General features: G+C 45.8%; 1 protein-coding gene and 1 pseudogene across 1 annotated transcript; one reads left to right on the top strand and one right to left on the bottom strand.

Annotated features, from left to right (window-relative positions):
* Positions 1-5685: 5685 nt before the first annotated feature.
* Positions 5686-10152, top strand: LOC120841168. The gene is made up of 3 exons (XM_040212035.3): positions 5686-5829; positions 7359-7470; positions 9250-10152. The coding sequence occupies exons 1-3, from the start codon at positions 5686-5688 to the stop codon at positions 10044-10046; spliced, it is 1053 nt and encodes a 350-aa protein (XP_040067969.1). The 3' UTR covers positions 10047-10152.
* Positions 10153-10518: 366 nt separating this feature from the next.
* Positions 10519-11556, bottom strand: LOC120841169 (annotated as a pseudogene).
* Positions 11557-19628: the final 8072 nt, after the last annotated feature.

Here is a 19628-nt window from a genome sequence, read left to right as displayed (position 1 = left end):
TTTATAATCAGAGGGCAACCGGCATAAGCCCTAAAACGGGGCATAAAAAAAAAAAAAAAAAAAAGAAAAGAATCGCGTTTGGTGGGCTTTTTTCTATTGTGAACTTTATGTTCTCGAGGTTCTTTTGTTAGAAAGGTGACCCCGATAAGGACAACATGCAGGCTAGCTAAAGGCTGCATGCTGCCTTAACTTGGGGTCATTGGGACATGCTTTTGTTTCCCGTAGTCAACCTCACTGGCCCTGTACGGATTTAATTAAGTGGCCCCCTTTCGTAACTTACCTAAAAAAACAAGATAGAAAAAAAAAAAAAAAACGTTTAACAATCTTAAAGTCATTGTGTGACGAACTGCCAGCGTGACGAATCACCCTATGACCAATGTTCCGCTGTGACGAACGGGCCTGTTACCAGTTGCCCTATGACGAATCGACATGTGACGAATGGGCCGTATCCCAATATTTGTGACGTTTTAGAAGTGAAGAATTCTCGTGCGCGGCTTCGATCGGCGTTCAAGTTGCTCGAGCAACCGCGTGCTTTAAAGAAAAACAGCGTTCCGGATTCCCCATTCTGCGACCTGGACGACCCCTATCAGCCAGAAATTTCTGTCATCCTTCTAAGCTGTGGAAACCTAGTGAGAGCGATTCCCAACCACTTAATGTGCATGGGAGTTTGCCGAACGTTTTTGAAAGTTTTGATATATTTGTCTTTTAAGGATCCTTACCCGTTTTGTATTATCTTCCGTTGAGAGAACCAGGAAATACCAGGTCTCGTAGCCCGCTCGGACTTGGCGGCAATCCAATGAAGAAAGCGTGCGTCAAGCAGCTCGCTACGCGGGTCGTTCGACCTTTTTGGACAATTATTTCCGTAGAGAAAAGTTCGAAAAGTATTCGTGGCTATGTTCCCGGTCTTCTAAAAAGAATAGCTGTTGGGCCCAGCGTGAAGGACGGAACAAACATTTTCGTTTTTTTATTGCTTTAATGCAAAAAAAAAAAAACATCTTTCTTCAAAACAATCTTTAAAATAATCCGGATTCCGCCCGATCGTCGTGAAGTGAATGTTGTCGACAATGTAAATTGTATATTGTCACGAAGGAACAGGCGACGAAACGATGCATATGATGGCGCGATTCACCACCCATTAAATAAGGTAGAGCTGGTACAGCCACTATCATCTCTCTATCGCAGACAGAGTTGTGGCAGTTGAGGTGGCAGGCTGCCATAAAAATAGCCGTGTGTGATATTTCGTGCTTGATTGAAGTTGCTCAACGAAACATATGGTTGAAACCCGGCGTGAACGGTAGCCTGATATTTGAGGACCTGGCGAAAGCTTTACGAACTCACTGCCCTGGGGAAAAGGAGGATAGCTCGGACCGAAAGCGGCTTTAATCGATGGTTGGGCGCAGACACGGTCTTGCCTATCTCCGGATCCTCTTATGTCTTATCGCAATAGTGCTCCATCGGCAAAGGGGCCCCCCGTCATCAATAGGTCATGAACAATTCACTTCGTTTAAATGAATTTTGTTTAGAATGTCGCAGGCGAATATATGGTATAAAAATATATGAATCACTTACGGGCACATCGGCACAGAAGTTTATGGAGAGACCCCGGTGAATATATACACTCGCGAGAATTCCCCGAATGATCGCGAGCACATCCACGGTGCCCCTTGATCCGTATCCAAGCGTTCGGGATCATACGACTTTACCACCAACGAAATCACACCACCACCTGTCAACAATGTCGAACCGCGGAGGGGCCCATTCCAGGTAAGGCGTCTGCTTTCGATGCTAGCTCCGCTACTTTCCACCGGTGCTGCGCGTTCGTAAAACTTTCGCCGGGTCCTCAAAGATAAGGCTACCGTTGACGCTGGGTTTCAATAATCTGCTTCGTCGAATAACTTCAATCAATCACGAAATATCAACCACGGTACAGTGTACTAGACCCACGGCTATTTGTTTGGTACCCTGCTGCCAAAACGCTGTCCAGCCAAATTACTCTAATGTCTAGACAGAATATAACTCTAACAAAAAGATGACCTACCGTGGTCGCATTCCTGTCCATAGGCGGAGCTGGTTAAACGCCATCTAGCAAATAGACATAGATATCAGTGGGTCGCGACAGAGCTGTGTATAGAGGGAGTTTGGTCAATGGGAGGCGCGGGCAGAACCAGGGCATGCTCTAGACTCGGAAGAGGGCTTGGCATGCTCTCGTGATCAACCCGAAGCCGAAAAGAATGCTCTAGCGGTTGTAGCGAGAAACAGTTCTGATCCAATGGTATATGTTCGTAAATGGTTTTAATAGGCGCGTACGAGGGAAGTGTAGTAACTGTTCGTTGTTGAAAATAGGGTGCACGTGATGTTTCGATCATGATCATGAAGAAAGATCTAAGAAACGAATGCTCCGCTCAACTTTGTTTTGCTCAGACAGACTGTGACCGCTCGGACGGCAGATTCCCGGCTCTCGGCGTTTGGCGTAAGGATTATGTCGATCGTTCCGCTAGTCGCACTCTTCCACCACAGTGTTGCCAACCTATTTTTTCAAAATTCCCCACGCCAGCATCCAGAAAACCCTACGATACCCTACGAATATTTCTTATTACCCTACATTCTACCCTACGAGGCAAACCTTTGTTCAAATAATGCTGTTGCTTGGATTATGCTTATATAGGGTAGTATTAATACAGTACAAAGCGATAGGGCACGCATGCACGCGCATACCTGGGTTATTCTAGAACACCATGCTTGCATGCGCGCTGTGTAGCATCAGCACAACAGTGTTGCTTCGAGCGCACAGACATCCCCAACCAACATGTTTAGCTGATTTGTCATCAAATTAAAAACTGGGCCATGTGGGACCAGTACTCGCGGCGGCAGACAAGGCGGCTCATTACAAAAGGAAGCTAATCGGAACGGCATATTAGCTTATTTTTTGGGTGAACCGCCTAGGGATTCGTCAAACTAAGGTAATATTTCGACAAACTAGGCTATTACACCGGGGGAGGATAGGAAACCTGCGGCTCTTCCGTATTCGCTAGAGTGTCATTCGATGAAACGTGATGGTTTCGACTTTGTTCGCTAAAACGTCGTTGACTCAAGTGAACGCCTCTAGACCCAACTACTTGCGCAGTCGGTAGACAGTCTTCAAACTGCTTACCGACTGCACAACGTGCCGGGAAGCTCCACGGGAGCTTTGAAATCAGTTTCCGTACTCGTCAATCATCCGTGATCAGCGCTCTATGGGCGTGGTAAGGAGAGTTAATTGCAATGCGCCATAACAAAAAAAGCGCCCAGTACGAGTGGTAGTTCCCGCTGTGGTTATTTGCAGCATGCGCACCTTACGCCAGCGCGTAGAAAAGTCCAGTTGAACAGGTGGCTGCTGGTTCTGGTGGGCTCGGCCTGGTTCCGCCCGCGGTGCCACGTATTTCGCAGGTGTAACAAGGACCGCCGGATGGACCAGAATCATCAGAAAAAAAATTAGCGGGAACATTTCCACTGGGAAGATACCTCTTCTGGCTCCAAACTCCATATGCGCAAGTCCACCTCCTCCTACCTCTCCCACTTGCTCCAGGTTTCCAAAACTTAAAAAAAAAAAAAAAAAAATCGAGGGACTTTATTCCAACTTGGCGTGTGGTGCACTCTGTAAGCACTGTGGTTAGCACGTCTTGTAGCTTGGATACTTTCGTTTTGCATGATGTCGTGGTGTGGCAGCAAACGGTTGTAAAGTTATGCAAAACTTGCACATCAGCTTTTTTTTAAAACTTGTTTGTATTATGCTTGCCGTTGAAGAAGCAACGTCTGCAAATACCCTACTTTGGCAGGGAAATGGCCGGACGGCCCTACAACCCTACAATGTACCAAAAATGCCTAAAATACCCTACAAGTAGGGTAATTACCGTACGGTTGGCAACACTGTTCCACCATCATTTTGAAAGAGCGTGATGGAAAGATCACGTGTACCATATTTTCAGTCACCGAGAGTTACTCCGATGTCCTTATCAGGTTCTTTTCTCGCGACCACCGCCAAAGTATTATTTCCTGCTTATTAGCTTATTAGAACATGACGTGGCGCCACCTAACGGGCCTATCGTCGTGACGTAGGATAGGGGATCACGTGACCGTTTTTTGCGCTCAGTGTGTAGGGTGCAGTGTCTCGGTCTTCGCTTTTTTCTATTAGTACGAGTGTTTAAGGTTTATTTTAACCCATTTTTTTCGTTTTTGTACTCGATCCGGTCAAGCTCCTAAGTCGGCTACCGTACAACTGCTTCCGGGGAGCCGGTGTTGCAGGCTAGCAGGGAACCGGTTGCTGCAGGGAAGCGCGGCGGCGTAGACTAGACTAGACGGTACGGGCCAATTTGTCGTTTTCGGCGGCTGTATCGGGCACCGCGATGGATGCGGACCATGTGCGACCTGCCGTTGAAGGTAAGCGAAGCTTTTTTTTAGCTTCTATTTGACCGGGCAGCCCGTTAAAACTGTGTACCCCTTTTCAGCTGTGCTGCCTGTAAGCAGCATCAACGAGTTCGTGAACAAGGCCCACGAAACATCCCGGCTGTTGCTCGAGGGCGAACGAGTTCTTGAAGCGGGACATGTCTTCTCCTGCAGTATCAAGAAGGTGGATAAGGACTGCTACACGTTCATTGGATTCGTCCTCCAGACGTCGGCACTGACTTCGGACCCGCACGAGCTGGAGATAGCACTGAATGGAAGAAACGTCGGTGACTCATCGTGCTCCTGCAAAGCAGGGTAAAGGAGCATGCCGTGTATCATTACTCGGTTGAGTTGTATGTACTTATCGGCCGGCGTGTTGTCAAGTCGATCGAGGAGCTCGCGGCTCGAGCCGGGAACCGAACAGTTTGCGATAACCGGCGAAGTGCTGCACCTTGTTTACGAAATACGATCGGGCTTTGCTCGTTTTTCCCGTGGCGCAGTGGTTAGGTGCGCGCTTCCTAAGGCGCTTGTCGCGAGTTCGAATCCGCGCGTCCGTCTTCTTTTTTTGTTTTTTTTTTTGTTTTTTGCTTTTTTTTTGTTTTTTTAGTATTCTCTTCTATCTTTTCTGCAATGTCGGAATTTTTGAGCTACTAGTATTAAACCTTGTGGATAACATTTAATTCATAAACTAATATCCAATCATCCAAAGGCCAATGGCAGTTTGTGTACAGCATTGCTGCTTTTCTTTCTTCTGTCAAAAAAGATTATGCAAATATTCCTGTAGCTAGGTCCATTAGAGTTGTAGAATAGTTTTCTCTCGGCCCCTACATAGTAACCAGATGCACTACAAAAAGAAAAATATTACATGCAAATACGAGTGCAGCTGCCTTCGTATCAGCAACCTTTAAACTAAAATCAATGGAGCCACATAACATTCTCACATTTATGCAGCTGCTGGTTGCTTAGATACCACTAAGCTGCGAGTGATTTTCATGTTAAAATAGTCGGTGAAATTTTATGTCTTGCTATTCTCTGTAGATTACTCTTTCAAGTCTATTAACACTCAGCTCTACTGGCATTGCATACTGCCAACTTGTACATGCACTTTTAATCTCATTCAAATAATATTGAAGTTGCATGAGAAAGGTACTGCTAGAGGGTGAGACTGTTCACACTTTATGACTGATATTGGATATGCTGTTTAATTGCAAGCTAAGAACATTGTCATTTTGCAGGAACTACAAGTGTAAGCACGTTGTGGCAATGTTGCCACATATCAACGCCAAGAGGAACTTTAACGTACTGGCGTCCACAGACTTGCCACAAAAGTGGGGGAAGGGGCAGAAGAGAGCGGTCGGGGAGAAGTATGCTCCGAGGAAGATCGTCAACCTCCCGGGTCTTGAAAAAGTGAGCTATGAAACTTCTATTTATGCACAGCGCTTTTAGTAGACCGTGTGCATACCATAAAATTCCCTCCGCCAGCGCCAAATGAAATCACGGGAAAGCGCTGTACAAGACCCACATATAAACGCTTCTTCTGCCCTGACCTGTGCTAACGGAACTTGACCAACAGTGTGCCACGGCATAGGTACGCCGAGAGCACACAGGATGCTCCTTCATTTTCTTGTGTGCGTTGCGTGACCTTGTGGGATTTTCACTAATGATGTAGTGCATATGTTGCGTCAGCCTGAGTTAGCAAATCAAATGAAGACAGTGATGTGTATGCTGGGCCAGTTGTGCGAAACTGTGCCAAGGAGCTAACCCTGCTACGTCCTGCTACATTTGCCAAAATATGGGTAGTCTACACCAAGCCTGTGCAAAAGCACCAGTTTCGGTCGCCTTTCAAAAACTAAACTAAACTGAGAACCGTAATTGAGCATGCGTGACCTAGGTGGCGCAAGAAACCGCCCAACACTAAGTACCCCGCATCAATCATCCGTCCGATCACCCCCACCCCTTGCATGGCTTTTCCCGCCGTCTCAGGTTTTGCGCTCTCATGTCATCTTGGGGCTCTTGTCCGGTGGTCTCGTCTCGCGCCTTTTTCAATTTTTTTCAACGATACACACGGGCGTGTGCGGATGCTCTGACGTTAGTGTGCCGGCCATGCCGTCATGCTGTGGAACAAAACCAATTTTTTTTTTTTTTTTGCGCGGCAAGAGTTGCTTTGTGAGCTGAAGCACTAGCACAACCACAGTCACCATGGTCGTGCAATGTAACGGGTTGCCGTCCCCACGTCGCTACAAATATGCCGCTTTCTAAACTGAAACGTAGTTACTGCTGCGTGTTCATCAACATTCGTGCTCTCGTTTAAATCATATGGCACTACCAAAATCCCCCTTTTCAAAAACTGCTTGTCGAAGTAGTGATTACATAGGTTTCTCTCGGTGGGCTTTCTTTTTCGAGAGGGACCCCGATACGTAAAAAATCTGCCGCGAAAGAGTTAGTGACGAGAAGTGAGCAAAGGAGGCAATGTCTGCAAGCTGAACCCGCAGAGTGTTCTTGTTTGCCACGAGTTCAGTCGTTGGACAAAGCGCTCCAAAAACTTTTTGACCCTGGCTCGCGATGCCATACATCGATGCACTCAGGTTCTTTTTTTCTGGGTGTTTAGCTTGTACCTCGCCTGCCGGCCTGTCAAGCGCACACCGCTGGACTGTTTTTTTTTTTGTTGTTGTTTTTTTTGTCGTATGCTAGGCAGTTGCATTTTGCATACAATTTTGGGATCCAGTAGGCGACAGAACGGAGTGACATGATTTCGGTTTCGACCGAACAGCCATTGTCTCCGCTTGCACAACGAAGCACGCGCAACTGCAAGCCTGCCAATGTTGCCCTTACATGCATGCGAACATGGTTGCATGAAAGAGGCACTAGCCGGAACGCTTGCAATCCATTGTTTTACGTTTGCTTAATTTTGGCGAAATTTTGCTTTATATTTTCAGGTTGAAGGGGATCCGGTCCTGCTTCCTAAAGGCGATATCCTGGGACGACTACTGGAGGGACTGACTTATAGGTCAGCTGCCCTGCGGCACACCGAAGAAATCCGTCCTCTTGGTTGGTTCATGAACTGCATTTCCTCTTTCTCTTTCCCATTGTCTTTGCTACAGTTGGTTTTGGCTGTTTGTTGGTCATTCTTAAGAGACTTTATGAATCGATTTTCTCAGTATCCGACGAACATCAGTGGTGGCATGCCTCACACGGGATAGAAGCTGTGCTCAGTACAGACCGTGCAGGATGTTTGGATCACAGCAGAAAAAACCCAAGATAAATGTACACTCCTGTGTATATTTATCTGCGTAGAATTTTTGTGTACATTGAAACCCTAGATAAATGTACACCACTTAGATCGGTGGCTGTGATAAATTGACACAGCTGTGAGCAGTACGCTCAACGGATGGGGACTCCAACCTTAATATGTTTACATTCTGAATTGTGCATGCCTGACTCACAAAAGTTAGAGTTGATAATAAAAAGTACAGGTACTAGGTTCTGAAGGCATGGCGATTGCGCCATATATATATTAGATTTGAGTGGAAGCACTAATATCCAATGTCGTAACAGTTGACTGCAAAGGAGAGAAAAAAATGTCAAGCGAACCAGAAAAGCAACCAGAAATGTTCCTTAGTACAATATGTTTAAAGTGGCTGAGGCTTAAGTCTAGTTGAGCAATGCGCACTGTCATCCTGCCATAGGCAGATTTCTACAAAAAACCAGATTTCCAGGTGCAGGTGACTTTCCTGGCCCACAACTCTAAACTGAAAGTGCGCCTGGAGCACCATCACCAATTAAGTATGCCACTACATGCTTAATTGGTGTACAAGGTCTGTTTAAGAAGTATCCTACCTGAATTAGTACCGTGGAAACAAATGAAGCGCGGATAGCTTTATCTGGTGGCGAGGCAGAGGGAACGTTAATGCGCATGCAAGAATTTTATTAGGCCCGCAAAAAATGTGAGTCGCAGGCAGTTAGCCTCGGAGTGATGACGTGTAGTTAGAGCTCGTCGTTTTTTTTTTTTTTTTTTTTTTTTTTTTTTTTTGCAACATGACAAAGTAGTTTGAGTGAGAGGTATTGCATCAAATTTTGATTCAAGCTTGCTCACACTCAAGTGGAAACAATTCGAAATATTCAGCAGGAGTTCGAGGACGATGCCATGGGCATTAAAAAAAACATTAAGGTTTGGTACAACCAGATCAAAGATGACTGCATGTCAGTGGGAAGAGGCCTTCAACAAGCCGAAATAATCTGGTGATTAACCAACTTCGTGCAATCGTGCCGAAGTTTCTCACGATGGAGCTGCATCATGACAGTGCACCAGCTCATTCCTTGCGTGAGTTTTTTTGGCCAAAACAGGCTTCCTACTGTCTCAACATGGCTCCATGGGATTTCTGGCTCTTCCCTACGATGAAAATGCCGCTGAAAGGACCCCTATTCGAGTTACGGAAAAAAATGACGAGCAGCGACTACAATTCCTCACTCGGAGGTTGACTGAAAACAACTCACATTTTCATCGGGCCTGATAAAATTCACACATACACATTAATGTTCCCTCCACTTCTCTAACCAGAAGATGCTGTCTGCACTTCATTTGTTTATGCAGAACAAATTTAGGTCCGATACTTTTTAATGGCCTTCGTATGCTCACGTATTAGTACCAGGCTTATTCAACGTATTCACTATGGCAGCAATGAGACTGGTCATAATTAGTCCTCTTGTGTTTTGTACATAGAACTGTTCCCTAGCATTTCATTTTTGCATTCCAACAACCAATTTCTTTCCTATCACCTTTATAGTGTGTAATGTGTCAATATTCCCTGTTTATTTGCATGTTTGCAGAGATATCAACCGCCCCCACCGCAGCTGAGGAGCCCCCTGTCCCCGGACTGCCCACACTTACGCGGCTGATTGCCACAACTGCTGCTCCCAGCTTCGATGCTTTTGTGGAGGAGATAAGGGCCACCTTCTCTGCAGACGTCTGTGCGGTAATCGAGGAGAGGACGAGGGAACAGTCGCTATCTGAGGACTGGTTGCGCCAGAGGATAGGCGTGGCAACCAGTACAGTCTGCCATTCCTTCAAAACAAGGGCAGCGAAGTGCGAGATAGAGCAAATGCCGCACAACATGGGGCCTTTGTTGAAGGCGGTCCTCCGCACGAGCACATACCAGTCTGCAGCAATGCAGCGCGGGCTGAGCATGGAAGGCACTGCGCGGGACAAGTATGTCTCGGTTGTGAAGTCGAGGGGCCACGCCTGCACTGTGGAAGACAGGGGCCTATTGATTTGGAACGAGTTTCCTGTGATAGGCTGTAGCGTGGATGGGCTCGTTACTTTCACCTGCGCCTGCTGCAAGGGTGAGAAGCGTATTTTAGAAATCAAGTGCCTCAACACGGTGAAGAAACCTTTCTCAAAGGAAAAGCCGACGCCCCTATTCTACACACAGGTTCAGGTCCAGATGGGGATAACGAATATTCCAGTGTGTGACTTTTTCGTCTACAAGAGTCCAGAGGACTGGAGGGCACTTACCGTGCCATTTGATGCTGCACATTTCCTTAAATGTTCGGCTGCAGTGCACACCCTGTACGACAAGTACATTTTTGACACGCTGAAGAATCTGGCATGTTCATACTCGTGGTAGTGGGCCCCAAAAAGGGCCAGTGTGGTAACATTAGATATGCATTTGAAGCCAGCAAATAAACAAAAGGATGGCAACAAGCACGTGCTAATACATTCATTTATTACAGTATGCATGACATCAAATTTCCAAAATTAAATTGGCATAGAAACATATCTTACAAGGCTGTTGAATGGCTTGTGTGTCTAAATGCACGAGCTAGAAATATTGACTAATTTCTGTGCTTTGACAACCTTTCTCCAATGTGGCACAGGGGAAGAGTACCTTGAACGAAGTTAACAAGGAAATTCTTGGCTAGTGACAGTCTGTGACCGAACAATACTTTTTTCTTACTACCCTGCTAAAGAGAACTCATTCTTCACAAATGACAGTGGGATGCCATGTTTGAACTGCCCATTAAGTGATCTACAGATTAACGTCAACGTTTAAACAGGCAGCTAAAAGAAAACGCTATCTTGTCCTGTTCAGCAATGTATTAACTAGTTAAAAATTTGTCGTTGCTGAACAAGGGCTTTGAGAGGTTCACGAGACCTGCAATGATGACGACAACATCATCGATTTGCGGAAGGAGGTCTGCGCTGAAATTGTCCCGAAGAATTCGAAACAACTTCATTCGCTGAATTGCACGCTCGACATGGACGCGTGCGGCTGCGATGCTTTGGTTGTTTGCGGCGTCAGATTTGCTCAGCTGTGTGTTTTTCGGAGAAATGGTGGACGAACCAACTTTACCTTGTGTTCGCAACACAGCTCGTCAATTAAGAACCCTTTGTCGACCATTACGCTGTCGATGAAGGGCAGGCATTTCTCTAGAAGCCCACTCTCCTTTGTGATATGCGTGTCGGAGGATCTGCCACAGTATGCCGGACTCACATAGCTAATTAAGCCACCTGGCGTCTCGCACACAAGCACCTTTGCAGTGTGGGTTCCCTTGTAGTGACTGTAGGTAAGTAGTTGAGACTCCAGGTTTTTCGGCTTTTGCAGAGGAACCTCTGTACAGTCGAGCACCATGCGACAGTCCCTGTACTTGTTAAAGTACTTGGTCAGGGACTGGAGCACAGCCTCCTTTTCAGGCCAGAAAACGGCGTGCCTGAGCACTGCTGCTAGGACCGGTACCGACGTTCTAAATATGTTGGAAGCTGTCGTCCTATGGACCCCAAACAGTACCCCAAGAAGGGAAAACGTCAGATTGTGGTACAGCTTCATCATTGTTAGCAGTACTGCGTCCTCGTTACTGATGCTGAAATCCTTCCTCTGGCTTAATAAGCGAGATTCCCCATACAGGTCGCAGATGTTATAGAATAGCTGAAAACAGGGTATGCAGGTCAGTGATACGAGGGCCGGTTCATTCTTAACCCGTGCTATCCCAAGCACTTGATCTTTCTCAAGCTGTAGTGTGTCCGCTTGACTTCCGACATCTTTCTTCAAGGTGTGAAGTTCAGCCTGAAGACCTGAAACATTAAAAAACAACTCTGGTATCAACTAGAATTAGGCTGACATGACTCACACTGAGCATGCAATGTTTGCTTTCTCCTCACCAATGGGATCCCTATTGGAAAACCCCAATATAAACAGCGTATTATGGATATTGGTAAACAATATCTTTTTAATGTATTGCAATACAATATAAACAGTGTATTGGAAAACATTACATTTATTGTATTGTATTACAATAAGGATTTGTTATGGGATTCCAATATCCATAATACGCTGAAAATATTGGAATCCAATACCGTATAAACCCTTATTGGATCCCCATGTGTCGTATGGGGATCCAATAAGGGTTTACGATTCCAATATACTCAGCGTATTATGGATATTGGAATCCAATATATTATATCGGCTACCAATAAAACTATGTGCGAGTTGTAATATCACGTTCAGCACGACATTTCTTTGCAACGCAGTCTCTTGTGTGTATTTCTGAGTGAGAAAATAAAAAGTGTTGTTGTTGTCAAATTATGCATAAAGAAGCAAAACACTGGGCTTATCCATACCAAATATATTTAACATATTCCTCAACTGGAGGATCCGGCGTTTACTGCAAAAGAAAGTTAATTGTTTAGGACCCTCATTCAAAAACTTGCTGTTTGAAAACAGAATGTGAAATCCTCACCTTTTAATGAAAGCAGCACCTGCTAGCTGTAGCCATATAGAAACTGCAAAATAAAAATTTGTGATTAGTTCGCAACAAGTAGCAATCCTTCACTAAGCCGGATAGATTCAAAATTATGTCTGCGTTTGATTGTGGAAAAATAAGCTTCCATTCCACTGCCACGGATCATTCTGAGCTCCGTCAATTAAATAAACCTATCGGCTCGTCTGGCTTCACAGTTCCTGCTTTGCACCTAACTAAAGTATCTGGAATGCTCACCTTTGAGGAAAAACAAACTGGTGCTTGCTTGCTTGTAGGCCATGGAAACTGGAAGAGAGATTTGCGATTAGTTGCGTTCAAGTAGCAATTACATTGAGTAGCCCCGTAAAGTACACTAAGTCGAAAAGATTAAAACAATTACATGCGCAGGACATAGATAACCTCTTGCAACATAACTGGGCATACGTCAATGTCGCTTGCGTGTATTACAAAAAAATAAGCTTCAATGCACGAGCCCCCAGTCGTTCCGAGCTCTGTCAATTAAAAATGCTGTACCGGTCGTCTGCCTTCAGTATTCCTGCTTCGGGAATCTGGAATTCTCACCTCTGAGGAGAAGCAAACTGGGACCTGCTGGCTCTTAAGCCTTGGAAACTGTCAGAAAGATTTGCGATTAGCTGCGTCCAAGTACCAATTTCTTTGACCAGCCACCTACAGCACACTAAGCCAGATAAAATCAAAATTACATGTGCGTGACATAATATGCCTCTTGTGACAAAACTGGGCACATGTTTTGTTGCCTACAGCAACACTGAAGCCCGACAGACAAGCGATACGGCATATTTAATTGACGGAGCTCAGAACAACTGGGGACGCTTTCACTGAAGCTTGTTTTGCTACAATACACGCGTATATTGCAGCAAAACAAGCTTCAGTGAAAGCGTCCCCAGTCGTTCTAAGTTCCATCAATTAAATATGCCGTACCGCTTGTTTGGCTTAAGTATTGATGCTTCAGAGCAAACTAGAAAATCTGGAATCCTCACCTTTGAACGAGAGCGAACTGGCACCTGCTGGCTTGTGGGCCGTGGAAACTGCAGGAGAGATTTTTTGATTAGTTACGTACAAGTAACAATTTTTTTCGAGTAGCTGCCTACAGCGCATTCAAATTACATGCACGGGACATAGATGCCTCATGCGACGGACACCCTTCATCCTTGTTTTCCATTAACTCTGCTCACCTTCACCACCCGCCTCCAATTTCTGCGCTACTTCTTTAATCTCGATTCCCTGGTTCCCAAAGGCCATGCCATGGCTTGTGCCAGTCACAGGTGTGTCAGCTCTGCAACTGGCGCCATTGTGGCAAAGACGCCAAAGCACCTGGCGCTTGATGTGCTCTTTTAATATTTTGAGCATTGCTGAAAACAGGTGGATGGGTGTCTGGTATGCCCTTTGATTAGTTGCGGATCGTTTCGAATCAGAGGGTAGGCGCTTCTGCGATCTGAGCGCATGCTCGGTATTTAACAATAGTTGAAATTGAACTCTGCAGGAATCTTCAATCATAACAAACAGAATGTGCATGCCAAAAGGCTTAGCAATTGAAACACTCACCATCTATCTATTTTTGTTTCTTGTCCGCAAGAAGCTGTCGTATATGTAGCCTCCCTTGCTTAAGCCGCTCCTCCCTAGTGTCCCGGTTGGGTCTCGTCCTGATGAATCGTCGGTGGAGACCTGAGGTGCAGTCAACATCAGATTAGACCTTTTGAGACCGAACCATATACTTGCTGGGAGGAAGTACACCCAAACGAATTTTAGCCATGTCATTCATAGGGAGTTTTAAAATGAAAGGCCTGACGTAAAATGAGATGTCAATACTGACGCACCCCTTTTGCGAACCTAAAATTTTGAAGGCCTTGTCCCCCTCGCTAGGGGGACAAGGCACATGAATCCCGGCATGTGGATGAAATTTTTACCTTAAGATCCTGACTCAATGCCCATCCCCGAATATTCGACCACCACACTTTTAGAAAAAGATAACTTTTTAGAAAACACCAAGTCATCGACCACCCCTACAAAAGCCTGAACCAAGCCTACTCGTACCGTGGCTTGTTTGCTCCGTGCCGCCCCCGAGTTAATTCGGGCTGACAATGTTTCTTTTTTCAAATGGAACCCACATTCTTAGTTTCGGTTTCACTTGTAGAGGCAGGTGGATACTTTTGTAAAGCTTCCTCCCTATGCGCTTCCGAGTCAACATTTTTGCAATGGCCAACCCCCGGGCTTTGATTTTTGCGCTCCTTGACAAATGCTGAAACTCATATAGCAGTGATGTGATTGGCCTAAGCCATTTTGAAGCGCACTTTGGAGCAGAAAAAGTAGCTTTTAAAGCAGATATTCTAATAAAAATAAAAATATTTGTCTTAAATGCTGGACACGCGAAGAGAATCTTGCTCGCCGAAATAAACCAATTATGGTCAAGTTCGGCCACCTGGGAGTCTTTCAAGATGTAACTGAAATTCCAATGACATGACAGATTTCTTATTGCTTTTCGAAACATTCTGCAAGGCTGGAGCAAGCTTTGCTTTAGCTTAGGGTAGTAATGAATGTCCAATTTCAATGGCTCCAAAGAGACATTGCGACATCCCACAAGTGTACAGTGCTGTAGGCGTTGCCAAGCAATTCCGAAAAACCGCTTGCCACCGTTTTACAGATTGCCGACGTGCCAGATTATCGTCAAAAGTAATTAAATGTAAAACAATGAATTGCAAGCGTCCCGGCTGGTGCCTCTGTCGTGCAATTATGTTCGCATCGCTGGTTCGCATGCACGTGAGGGCAACTCCGGCAGGCTTGCAGGGTGCACGTGCTTTGTCGCGCGAGCGAAACGGCTGTTAGATCGAAACCGAAACCATGCCTTTCTGCTCCGTCGCCAACTGGTTGCCAAAAGTCTATGCAAAATGTAACTGCCCAGCATGCGACAAAAAAGAGTCCAGCGCCGCGTGCTTGCAAGGCCGGCAGGCGAGGTACAAGCTAAACACAGAAAAAAAAGAACCTGAGCGCATTGATGCAAGACATCGCGAGCCAGGGTCGCTTTGTGCAGCGACTGAACTCGAGACAAATAAGCGCACTCTGCGGGTTCAGCGTGCAGACATTCCCTTCTTTGCTTTAGCTCACTTCAACTTTTCTTCGCGACACATTTTTTCACGTACCGGGGTCCCTCTCGAAAGAAAGCCCACCAAGAGAAACCTACGTAATCAATACTTCGACACAGCAGTCTTTGAGTTAGAGAGGGATTTTTGTAGCAGCATATGTTTTAAACAAGAATGTGAATGTTGATGAACATGCGGCGGTCCTTCTGTTTCAGTTTAGGAAGCTCCATATCTGCAACGCCGTGTGGCCGTTGATTTCAGGAGAGAGAGCTTCAGCTCAAAAAGTAACTCCCGCCGCGCCGAAACATAGTTTCGTTTCACAGCGTCACGTCATGGCTGGTACCCAGCACGCTAGCGTCGACGGCATGGCGGAAAAAACCATGCAAAAAACTATGGACGATTGATGCAGGGTATTTTGTGTCGGGCGGCCGTTTGCGCCGCCTAGCTCATGCATGCTCAGTTACGGTACTTAGTTTAGTCTCAGTTCTGAAAGGCGACCAAAATTGGCCCTTTGGCGCAGGCTTGGCGCAGATTACCCATATTTTGGCAAAATGTAGCAGGATGTAGCAGGGTTAGCCCCTTGGCGCAGTTTGGCACTATTGGCGCAGCCATCACATCACTGATATAGGCAGGCAATAGCTCACCGTGAAAATACTTGCTCTTGGTGGCCGAGAACAAACTCGTGTTCCTGATTGGCAGCCATGTGCAGCGAAGAATACCTGCACATATCCTAAAGAACCCAGTCTTAGTCTAATACAGATGCTTTGGCAGGACAGAGACACAAAAGCCTGACACAAGACCACTATAAAGACAGGAAATAGAGTGTCTGTCAGGAATAAAACACACAACTCAGATAGGCATCAATCACTCACCTTGAAAACACTTGCGATGAGCAGCAAAGAGCAAACTTCTGGCCTTGATTGGCTGGTGCTTGCCACCAAGACCTGCATGTATAAGAAAGAACCCAATCTTAGTCAAACTTGGGTGTTTTTGCAGAAGAGACACAACAAAATACCAATGCAAGACCACAACACATAGGAAACGGCATCCAAGAGGAATGCAACACAAAACTCATATAGGCGGGTAATAGCTCACCTTGAAAATACTTGCTCTTGGTAGCCGAAAACAAACTCGTGTTCCTGATTGGCAGCCATTTGCTGCGAAGAATACCTGCACATATCCAAAAAAGAAACCAGTCTGAGTCTAACACAGATGCTTTGGCCGGACAGACACAAAAGTCTGATACAAACCACAAAAAGCAGGAAATAGTGTCTGCGAGAGATGAAAACAGACCCAGGTGGAGAGGCTGGTTCTGTTTCACCTTAGTCAAATAGTGTAGCTTATTTTGCTAAAACAATGCATATTTGCTAAAAAATGTATAATATATATCTTGCCCCATTTAGCAGAGTTTACTGCCAAGGGTACCTGTACACCAGAATAAGTCAGACTTAGTTTTTTTTTTCTTTTGATGAGCGACAACAGAATCCTAAACAGGTGTTGAAACAAAATATAAGCCTACCAAGCCAGGCTAGTTTGCCTTGATGCAAGTACAGTGCCTCAACCGACAAATGAGGTTCTATTCTTGGTCACTTGTCATATTTGGTGGGAATAGTAAAGTAAATGAAAATAAGGCTATCTCTCTTGCAGCCGACAGCTGCAAACAAAATTCATATACCTCGATAAACGACCTAAAAATAAAATTGGGTGGTGGCGAAGTAATTTATGGTGTCAAATTTCAAATTTACAGACTGTGTAGTTCTGGTTTAAGTCCTCCTGGTGTATATTTTTATCCTTATTGATTATATTTAAATTTATTATTATTTTTTAAGGCACTAGCACATCATTTATACGCTAATTCACCTTTAGAAGTGTTTTAAGAATACTCCACAGCTTCCTAGTGCTCGTAATAAATTCTCAATAAAAGCGGCTTTCAATTTTTTTCTTGCTCTCGCTGCTGCTTGCTTCCTCACCCTTAAAATGCTGACAACTCGACACAAAAGTAATAAAAAAAATGTGCTTCAAATGTGATGAAGATGAGCATTTCCAAGTTGTACCCTTGCTTCATGCCCTGACCATGCGAGCATACCGTAGCTGAGTGCAGCGACGAATGGTCCCAGGTGCTGTGACCCGACCGTATATAGCCTTACAGTGGCGCGACTCATGCAGCCCCTATGCTTGATGATGGAGCCAGTGTGCGAGGTGCGACCTGCTTGAGCTGTGCAAGCCACAGCTTTACAGCCTGCAAAGGGTGGGAAGATGCCCCTCCCTTTGCAGAGCTTGCAATAGCTCAACAAGAAGCTATTGCAAGCACTAGGGAGCCAGTGTGTGAATAAAAGCACTACTGGATGTGAATTAGTGTGTAAATTATGAGTCTATACGTTAAAACTTAAAAAAAAGTATTATTTATAAATATAAAATATATATATATACTGTAAACGACTAAATTTTCGAGAGGACCTAATTTTCGCCGATTTTGCGAATCGCCTACAAACGCGAAAAATATGTCCCCCGAACAACTCGGGCAATATGTGAACACTACGGAAGCTACGCTCGATTCGCGAAAATTAGAACCCGCGAATAATTTCATATTTTCAGCTTTGGCCCGATTTGCAAAAATTTGAGCCCGCGAAAATTAAGTCGTTAAGAGTATACTAAAAAAAAGGCAAAAAGAAAAGAAACGTCTCCAGGTGGGTTTGAACCCAGAGCTCCACTGCCCTTGATTTCAGTTCCCTAAGGCCCGCTTCAGACGGGGCAACCTTTCTAGCGATTTTCAGGTTGATGGCGGGTTGTTCCCTAGGTTTTCCCAGATCAGCACGAATTTCTGAGATCAGGTTCGGCTCAAAGCAGACAAGCAACTCGAACAAACTGGAGAAATTTGAAGCGGCAGCAGCCAGTAAGGGACGCAATATTTTCACGTGACACCCCTGTGGTGGTGAGGATGACAGCTGAAGACTTGGTCCTGGTTTGAAATGGATCGTTTTTGGAAATAAACTTTTTTCAGAAACATGAGTGAGTATTCTCAACGGCACTCAAAGATATAAAAACATGTTTTTAGCACGTAGTTGTGCGTCTATATAGTGCAAGAAAAATCAAATTTTATGATGATGATGGCAAGTCGTAGCAATTCGGTTGCAGCTTGTGAACGCAGGCGGCCCGTGTTGCTGGTGTTGCGACATTAAGTTGCTGGGGTAAATTGCCCCGTCTGAAGTGGGCCTTAGGCTCGCTTCCACCGTTCATGCTCAGCGAGCAAGTCCGCTTCAACCGTTCATACCTCAAGGCAAGCTGGACAGCTACAAGCCACCTAAATGTCTACCGCCGCATCCCTGGCCAGGTCGTGACGCGACATAACTTATTAAAAGTCTTGCTGTCACTGCCACGACCGGCCAGAGTGAAGTCGATAAAGAATCACATAAAACATTTCGTAGCTTTCTTGGAACGACCACCCTCAAGGGAGAGTCGTCCCTCTGCCCTTCGTCGATTGTTGGACTGACGCGAAGCAACTAGCCGTCTTGGCCCAGCAGTTACAAATCATAGTGCTCATTAACTCGCCTGCCAGCGTTCCCGGTGCCAACCGCAATTTCCGCCAGTTTACCCGACACCCGCTGACAATCTCGTCTGCCAGTGTTCCCGGTGTCAACTGCCATTTCCACAATCTTTCCAACACCCACTGACAAACACCCATCTGCACTCCAGGCCTCGACAAGCGCTTACTTGCCTACCGCATCACCCCAAGCCTAAATCTGCAATGAGTCCTGGCTGCTTCCCCTCCTGCCACTCGTTATCCTGCCTTCCAGCGAACATGCAGTGGATCTCCTCTGCCTCTGAAGACGACTTTCCTACATCTTAAACGCGCTCCCCGTCTCCTGCCAACCACTATTCTGGGATACCCGAGAAAGCGTGTCTGCAACCTCGTTCTTCGAGCCCTTTAGGTACTCGGTTCGAGGAAACACCTGCTGAGCTCTGCCGTGAGACAAGTCGCCAAAATTTCAACATATATGTCTCAACGGGCATCGATAGCGTTAGTGAACAACCCGCTCAATGAATCCGTGAGACTCCCTGGGGACGACTAGAAGCAGAGGCATACCGAACGAGCCCCACGTTGGATGTGCCATTTTAGTGTTGGTTTCTTTATGGAGTTCGCTTAGCTACTAATAATCACCGCAGAATCGGTATGCGCTCCGCCCGTCACCCTGGGAGTGACATACAGTAACAAGAAGACAGCGAATAAGTTGACTGTAGCTCACGGTTGCCCGTCGTTCAGAGCCGGCAGTCCAGGCATGCCGACCCTTGTTGTCGCCCGTCGATCAGAGCTCACAGTCGGAGTCAGTGTCCAGGCCTGCGGATCGTCCTTGCCAC

The sequence above is a fragment of the Ixodes scapularis genome, unplaced genomic scaffold, assembly GCF_016920785.2.
Source record: "Ixodes scapularis isolate PalLabHiFi unplaced genomic scaffold, ASM1692078v2 PGA_scaffold1__304_contigs__length_218370807, whole genome shotgun sequence".
NCBI lineage: Eukaryota > Metazoa > Arthropoda > Arachnida > Ixodida > Ixodidae > Ixodes > Ixodes scapularis.
This window is presented reverse-complemented; position numbering and strand designations above follow the sequence as displayed.

Excerpts from the sequence above, each read along its gene's own strand:
- LOC120841168 (XM_040212035.3), top strand. The coding sequence starts at position 5,686 with ATGTTGCCACATATCAACGCCAAGAGGAACTTTAACGTACTGGCGTCC. Across the intron at positions 5,830-7,358 it reads ACCTCCCGGGTCTTGAAAAA|GTTGAAGGGGATCCGGTCCT; the intron begins GTGAGCTATGAA and ends TTATATTTTCAG. Across the intron at positions 7,471-9,249 it reads CGAAGAAATCCGTCCTCTTG|AGATATCAACCGCCCCCACC; the intron begins GTTGGTTCATGA and ends GCATGTTTGCAG.